The sequence below is a fragment of the Polistes canadensis genome, unplaced genomic scaffold (genome assembly GCF_001313835.1).
Source record: "Polistes canadensis isolate GaletaPanama2010 unplaced genomic scaffold, ASM131383v1 scaffold_85, whole genome shotgun sequence".
Classification (NCBI taxonomy): domain Eukaryota; kingdom Metazoa; phylum Arthropoda; class Insecta; order Hymenoptera; family Vespidae; genus Polistes; species Polistes canadensis.
Window position 1 is genome coordinate 144,798 of NW_014569632.1, and position 8,423 is coordinate 153,220.

General features: G+C 36.6%; 1 protein-coding gene across 13 annotated transcripts in view; it reads right to left on the minus strand.

Annotated features, from left to right (window-relative positions):
* LOC106786843 (E3 ubiquitin-protein ligase MYCBP2) overlaps window positions 1-8,423 on the minus strand; it is a 206,605-nt gene that overhangs the window by 4,803 nt on the left and 193,379 nt on the right. For 3 of the 13 annotated variants that reach the window (XM_014748667.1, XM_014748664.1, XM_014748663.1), the window contains exons 31-44: window positions 6,456-6,678; window positions 5,894-6,256; window positions 5,591-5,797; window positions 5,263-5,468; window positions 5,026-5,176; window positions 4,383-4,752; window positions 4,117-4,297; window positions 3,801-3,991; window positions 3,428-3,499; window positions 3,025-3,114; window positions 2,391-2,620; window positions 755-2,299; window positions 511-682; window positions 34-419 (exon numbers count right to left, since the gene is read on the minus strand). In XM_014748667.1, coding sequence (XP_014604153.1) covers window positions 34-419; window positions 511-682; window positions 755-2,299; window positions 2,391-2,620; window positions 3,025-3,114; window positions 3,428-3,499; window positions 3,801-3,991; window positions 4,117-4,297; window positions 4,383-4,752; window positions 5,026-5,176; window positions 5,263-5,468; window positions 5,591-5,797; window positions 5,894-6,256; window positions 6,456-6,678 — 4,387 coding nt within the window. The remainder of the gene's footprint in view (window positions 1-33; window positions 420-510; window positions 683-754; window positions 2,300-2,390; window positions 2,621-3,024; window positions 3,115-3,427; window positions 3,500-3,800; window positions 3,992-4,116; window positions 4,298-4,382; window positions 4,753-5,025; window positions 5,177-5,262; window positions 5,469-5,590; window positions 5,798-5,893; window positions 6,257-6,455; window positions 6,679-8,423) is intronic. The other 10 variants (XM_014748669.1, XM_014748666.1, XM_014748668.1 and 7 more) reach the window with 10 other exon arrangements.

Consider the following 8,423-nt stretch of genomic DNA (forward strand, 5'->3'; position numbering starts at 1 on the left):
TAATTGAACATTTGTATTAATTGATATACATACATGATCATCTTTCTTTTCCAATTTATTATCTTCCTCAGGTTGTTCTGAGGTATCAGGTGATACTACCGGTGTAAGGGAAGAAACGAACCACCAAAGTAAATCATGTAAACAAATTGGCTGAGTTACGCTTCGTAATAACCAATTTAAAGCTTGCATTGCATAAACCCTGCACGCAGCACGTCGTAATGCTTGTTTCATCGCAATCTGTAGATGTTGTAAATTGTGTTGCATAAGAACAAATAACATAACAGGTCTCATGAGAATTTCTATTCTATCGTTATTCGCTGTTTCTGCTTGACTTGTAGAAACTATTGCGGATTGATCCATAGACGGAACTAATTTTTGAAGAGCAGCTGATGGATAGCATAATAGTGATGAACCAGCATCTGTAATGTACAATTTTACATAGATAAAATATATTCTATTATTTAAATAATCAAATGATTATTATTTCATGTGAAATGTTTGACGTATTACCATTGTTCATTTCACTGCCGCTATAATTTCGTTTTCGCATCATTACGACTCTCCCATCGTTACTATTTCTAGCCCATGGTGCACCTGTAGACATTGATACTGATCTATGGAATGTTCCTCGATTTTTTCCACTTTCATTGTCGCTTTCGCTGACAGGACACTCGGATAATGGCTGGAAATAAAATATAATTAAAGTTTTAACACAAAAATTGTGAAAATAATTTAATAAAATTGTTTAACTTACTCTGCCGTTTGTAGTGTTAAACATTCCAACGGTTCCTTCGTAAAGATTTTGCTGGCCATTTTGTCGTCTCAAAGTTTCTTCGTAATATCTCTCATCGTGAGTTTGGGAATTGTGAATTCCCAAAGCTTGCAAACATTGAAACGGACCGGTTGGGGGAAACGGACCAGTTGCTTCCGGTGGACTGTAATTTTCTGCTACGGAGGATAAAGTTTGAGACGGTCGTCTCTGTTGTTTTGGAATGTTTAAACCGGATGCACTTGCCAAGTCCAAAAGAAACATGGCATTATTTTTCATAATGATGTGTGTGTCGAAACCGTTGGGACTAGTAATCGGGGATACTGGTTTGCTATCGTTATTTTTATTTTTCGACAATCCGGTGATAAAATTCTTAGCCAATTTATTTTTCCGTACGGTTAAATATTTTTCCCGACATGTGTCACATATCAAATACCACGAATAACCACCCACACCGCCGTCCCCACAATTCCCAGCCCATCCGACACAATAATTACCATCACTGTTGTATCCCTTACCACCAGCACTCCAACCACAACCTTGGTGTACCTTTTTCATGTGATATGTAACTGGATGGGGTATCATCAATCCACAAAGTTCACAAATAGTTTCAGATTCTATACCAGTACCAAGACCCTCAGATGCATTAGACTTTCCAATAGGTTTCCATTCCTTTTTCTTTCTACTACCTTTCTTATCTTTATCTTTAACTTTATCTTCTCTCGGACGTTTCTCAGGTGCCGGACACTTAGCCAGTTTCATAGTCTGTATCTGAGATATTGGACTTGGTAAAACGGATTGTTGCTCGACTGCTTGTAAACAATTCGTACTAAGTTCTTCCCAAAGGAATACTAAACTCTTCAATGCTGGTGGTAGAACAGCGACCGTATGAAATTCCGGAAGTGAATCTAATTTACCGCTGGATTGTATTTCCTCTTTTATAGTTACTTCTTGTTTCTTTCTATTTCGATTTGCATTAGCATTAGCAGCTGAACGAGTCAAAGTTTCCAAGGTACTCGCTTGTATGTGCAAGTAATTCCCAGCATTTGTTACTTCCACGGAATGCCTTTGCCTTGCCTTTTGTTCCTGTTTCTCTTTGTCGTTGGATTGTACCAATGGTTGTCTGGTAACAACGACGGCACCTTCCTTCGGTAACGTTGGATGAAATTTAAGGAAACTTGCGCAAGCCATTGCATCGTGAACTATACCTTCGTGCCATAGAAATGCAGCAAATACTGCTCTTAAACATTCAGCTACCGAGGGACTGATAGCTTCTTTAACTTTATCTTTACTCAAATTTAATGCTCGAGACGGATTGGGTAACTGATTTGTATTAGCTGGTGACATTGCACGTTTAGCTCTGATCTTCACTACTTTAGTGTGATCTCGTTTACTCAATTTCGGTGAATGACGTTCCTCTTTCGTTCCTGATGAACCAATGCTGAAGTGTCCCTTCATAGCTGTGGTTGCACTTTCTGGACTCGTTTGAGTTTGTGCTTGTGATACTTTACGTGGACTATCTTGAGAATTCTAAAAAATGTAACAAGTATATTTACTTAGTTTGTTTTATTTAGTTTATGATGATAGAAATTTGAAAGGAAATAATACAAAAAAATCTTACCAAGCCATCTTTTCTTGGTGTGTCAGGTGGTGTTGCTATACTGCCTTCTGATCTCATATGCAAGGAACTGCAACTAGGACTAGGTGAAAGATCACGAGTATTTGCTGTAGTACTAATTCCGTTAGGAGACTGAGAAGGATCTTGGGTTAAACTGCTAACCAATGCACTTGTATCACTTTGAGTTGATCCTCTTCGTTGGGATGTGATACTATCAATCATTCCACCTGATACTTCGTGAAAAATAACTCATTATTTAATTATGTTTTATAATAATAATCATTATATTATTAATATTTCTTTTTAACGTGCCATGTGTTATCATTATCTCACCTTTTATTGTTTTCAATAAACAGTAATATTTGTTACAAGACGTTAACACAGTATCATTGTATAAATTTAGAAAATAAAACTCGTGCAAGAAAATTGTTACGTGCTATAATGATATTTTTGTTACAAATAAAATGTGGATTTTAAATCATTCTGATTAATTTATAACTAAAATTTATGATTGAAATAATCGTAATGATTTCAATGGTAATGAAATTAATGCAACATCCAAGGTTTTTCGTTGACACAACATTCATGTTATTTTCGTGTAGAGTTATTGAGTATGAATGTGTGTTAGTATTCTTACCTAACGGTGATAGGCCAACACTTCGTAGAGAACCGCAGAGCACTGGGCTGCTACTAACACTGTCTCCCCCTGCTACCAAACACTTTCCACCTGATAAGTTTGCATTAGTTGATGAATGTAATGTGATGTGTCAAGTATATCAATTATAAATATAAATATATATATCAAATAGTTTACTAACTTCATATTTTATAAATTGATATAGTGATTACGAAGTGAACAAACTAGCAATACAAGAAATTCTACAACAAACTAATCATTCGTGTCAAATATTAACACTACTTTCATGCACTAATGCAGAAAGACAAAATAATCAATAAGGATTTGTGATCTCGCTATAATTATAATTATAATAATAATTTAAATACGAGCAAATTCTAGCTTTGGAAGAACAATTCAGTACCTGATACAGGAGCACTAGCAGCAGTTATATGTAGATGGTTACCAAAACCAACTGGTTGTTGACCAGGTTCAGCTAAGACAAACGTCAAATTTTGGATACATCTACTAATTGAAAAGTAATATACATTGGGAAAAGAAAATGATATAAAAAATAGCACTTTCAATTCTAACGTGCTAATAAACGAAATACCCGAGGAGTCTGAGAACCGAATTTCTCAGGGTCTGGAAAAAGATTCCTTTTTTTTTTATAGCAATGTGGCACAAAGAACAAAATGAAATATAATTGAAATCATAGTGATTAATTTAACAGAGAGGTATAGCAGAGCAGGGCAGTAGTTAATCCTTTGAGCAAGTAACTGATATTAAATACGTACCGGGTATCGGAACCGGACTAGAGGATGGGCTTTGAAATCGTGGTGACCCACCTTGGGGATTCTTTGGTGATGAACTTCTTGACATTCTTCTTGGTGTTTCCGGTGGTGTTGCTCCGTTTCCATTCGCACGACTTTCCCCCATTGCTTTGACTAATTCCTTCACTGACACGCCAACGAATTCAGAGAAATCTCTGTGGAATAGGAAACTGTTAACATTTGTCCAAGTAACTTTTGTTAATCGGTTATTTTACAAACTAAAAACGAAGGAAAAAATCTTTTTAAAATGGAATTGAAAATTATTTTGTTGTTTGTTTACCTGCCCGGAGAACTTTTTTTCTCGGCATGAGTTTTGTCGTCTCCTCTCAACCATTTCTGCAAAACGCTGAACTTTCCACCACCACCCTCTCTTTCCCGTTCCTTAACGACCCTTTCTTTCGAGTGCGCTTTAGAAAACTTCGGCGAGACGTCCGTCTTGTCTAATGCAAATTTTTCGCTACCTGTAAAACGTCAAATCAATGAGGAGAATGCATTAATCAAATTAATAATTGTTTCCCCTGTATCATTATCGAAAACGTAGTATACCTGGTGAATCATGCTGATTGTACGATCCAAAAACAAAGGGATTCGTGTTGGTATTTTCCCCAGAATCTCCCGTACCTGGAGTAAAGTTCTGCGTTGTAAAGTTGAAACCCTCGTGACTAACGGATGGTACCGAAAAATCAAAGCCTTTGTTTTTCTGATCCTTCAACTGCACAGACTGATGATCGGGCAATGCTATTTTCTTTTCCACCGGATCGGATTCAGGTTCTTGCTCGAATTTCATGTATTCCACTCCGTGTTTATTAATCGCTAGGGACCAAACTTCACTCTCGATACAACGATTCTTGTCAAAGCAATATTTAGTTGAAGACTCGTCATCGATACGAGCCCAAGCACCCTCGTTATTGGTGAACTGTGAAAATATTCAACGAACGATCAAATTCGTGGCAACGTATCAACATTTTCTATCTATTTTTGAAGTTATACTTCTTTTGGCGCGCGTTTTGGAAAGTGAAGTTAGATGCAACCGAAAAATCAACACCACGAACTTGTCGATGCGCGGGAAAATTGAAATTATTTTTGAGGTTATTTAGGTTTTGTTCGTTTTGATTACGCTAAAGAAGTATAATTTCTTACACATCAGGTTTTTTTTTTCTTTTTTCTGTTAAATAATCATAATGCTTACGTATTCTAAAATAGTGACTGTATTTCCAAGAGCCAACATTCCAACAGGCGCAGCCTTTAAACTGGGTTTGCTTCTGATATTATGTCCCGAGGCTCCGCATTTCACGACGACCATGTTTTTACCACTCGCCAAACGGACCGACTGCCTCTTGCTGAAAACGAGGTTGAGAAACTTACACACACGTTTGAGTAAACGTTAAATCGAGTTATCCGTGGAAAAATATAAAAGTCTAGTTACTCTTCGGCAGAATCCACTCTCTTCCGAAGAATGATATCTTTCATGGCCTGATCTAAAATCGATTTAGGTTCCTCTACTGGAAGTAATAAGGTTTTTCCTAGATGTTGATTGTATTGCAGACACCATGCTCCCAACTGAGTGCTACTGCAATAATCTTTTATGGTCTCTGCGCTCAATCTCAGCCATACACCGTCGTCGTTGTGTACCTTCCGAAATCGATAGAAATTGTAATCGAAAAGTTTGATAGTCGTTTCAACAATGGTAACAATACAACAACAACAACAACAACAACAACAACAATGAATAAACGTTTAAGAAGAAGATTTACCTCGTCCACAAACGATATGGTACCATTGATGGGAATGGAACCTATTTGTTCGCTCTGCAACGAAGGATTGGCCCTGATTCTCAAGCCGGCACTATTTTTAGAAACAAACTTTCTAACTTTGCTCGGTTGTTGCTGGTGTTTCTTCACGATATTTTGAGCCGGTGGCTGCATACCTTGAGGAGGTTCCTTCACTTCAACCTTGTAATTCTAAAGATAATAATAATCATTAAATTCTTGATATAAAGAACAAAGAATCTTAAGGAAAGATTAAAAAAAGAAATAAGATTCAAATAAACAACTCACGTCTTCCATATTGTAACCATCCACGGTAATCATTAATGAATACCAGCCAACTGAACAAGGTGTCCAGGTAGCACTGTAACTACCATCATTGTTTGGTCTGACCAACATACTCTCGCTTGATCTTTTAAAAGTCGGTGACATAAATCTTAACTCTTCGAAGGAATAATTTTCGTATGCCTTCATCATGGTAATCGAATAGAAACACATTTTGTTGCTTATCGTAGCCTCGTACGGCACATCCAAATTCGGTTGTGGATGACCACCGAATGTCAACGGATCCGATTGAGAAACTCGACGAATTTTTCTACCTTGGTCCGTACCAGTTAAATCCATTTTGTCGATGGGAATTGCTTTTACTTCGATCTAACAGAAATATAATAATAATAATAATAATAAAAAGGACAAACAAAAATATAAAATGATAGTAATATTATGGGAAAAGAGCAAATTTTGTTACGTTGTTCTAGATAAAAAGCAACACACGTTTCACGATACATATACACACACATACATAGTGAGTGTAGAGGTTCAGTGTCATGAATTATTGAAAATTGCTTTTCACCTTCAAACCGGGCACGTGCACAATCTCGCCGTATTGGTCCCTGGTGAGTATGGTTACAATAGCGGGCCATCCGCATCTCATTTCCTCTCTCGAATAAAGAGCCTCGCACTGGGATGGATCCACGAAGCTGTCCGGTTGAAGCCATCTCGCCAATCTACCTCCACTCGTGCCGGTTGAACAGGAAACGAAATCTCTCAAGAAAAGTCGTTCGTTTGAGTGACAACTGTAAAATCAATAAAAAAGAAATGAACTGTAGTGTGATTGTATTGTACCACATTTCTCGTGATTTTTTCAAAGGTTGTCAGATAAATTCAATTATATAAAAACAATTTCTTAAACAACTTCTATTTGTTTTTTTTCGGATAGGAGAGAAGAAAAATTGGGTGGAGGTGGAACGAGGAGGAGGAGGAAGCCAATTCGAGGCAATGAAATGAAACAATACAGAAGATAAGGAAGTAGAAAAAACTTGGGCAAATTGAGAATGAATGCAGGTAACAGGTTCGTTAAAACAAGTTTCAGACTCGCGATAACCTTAATTGGTATTAGCTGCTGAACTCGCTTGGATAGATCACACAGAACCGAGGACGATGCTCTTATAACAGCCAGACAATCGCTGCTTCCCCTGACGAACGATCGACTCATCCCTAATAAGGTGTAATCACATCGCAATTCTCTTCTCAGCAGCCTCAAACTGTCACTCACTTAGTTACCTTATAGATTTAGATAACCTTTCAGTTTTCGATTCGTTTCTCGTCGAATCCCAAAACCGAAAACGAATCATACGTAGCAGACAATATTCCTGAATACGTATTTTTCATTTAAATTTCATTTCTTAATCATTACATAAATCTTCAAATATACAGGGTGTTTCACATAACTCTAGTAACGATTTTTCAAGTACTTACAATAACCTGACATAAAAATACTTTAAACAAAAGTTGATCTGTTTTTGATTGACTATACACTGTATTTTCTACAAGTTAACATTAAACTGCGATTTGTTCCCGTGAATATACTTTAAATATTTTTAATACTTATAGCAAACGGATTTTAATGAATTTTATATTAAATTAAAGTACACTCTTTGTTTTACGCGTACAATACTTTTTCGAGTTAGAAATTTAGCATGTAAAGTTCAGGAAATATCGGAGAATGCAATGCTGTAAATTGTGCATCTTTTCAATTTCTTTGAAAAGTTCTTTTTTCCTTTTTAATATGAAATTTATTATAAAATTATATATTATGAAAACGATAAATACCGAAAAGTTTTGTAATAGGTATATGAATATTCTTGATCGTTATTCTACACTTTTTAAAAACGTAAAGTAACACCCAAGGCACGTAAATTTGTCAGTAACGATCATAACAAATAACCCCAGGGCAAGAACCTACGGCAAAATTTTATTTCGCGTTCCTTCGAAGTAATATGCGAGGGAACAGCAGATCGATGATCCAAACGTGAAAAGCTTTTGATAGGGGTAAAACCTGACGAGGACATGCGATTCTACGATCGATCGTTCGAAATTGACTGTGCGGCTTTAAGCTCGTCATATATTTCTCTCTCACTCACTCTCACTCTATTTCCTCCAGCTGGCTGACGTATGGTCAGCACGTGGCCATTTCGAAAATGGCCACTTCAAATAGCATCAGGTGCTTCCCAGTTTGAGAATGACGTTATGAATGAATGGAAGTTGCACATGTGCGTCATAGAGACATAGGGAATAGGTATACTGAAGTGAGAGGAAAGAGAATTGGGTAGGTATGGGATTCTTGAACTACGGACACGCGCAATTTCTCATGGGAAATTAAATGGTCAGGTTTGTGCTCATAAAAGGGAAGAAATATTAAGGTAAAACGTTTTCAAGAAAATGTCAGACTATTATGAAAACCTATAACGAAGATGTTAGGTTTAAAATATCATTTCTACGAGTTCATAATCAATTTATAAAATATCCTTTTAATCTGTTT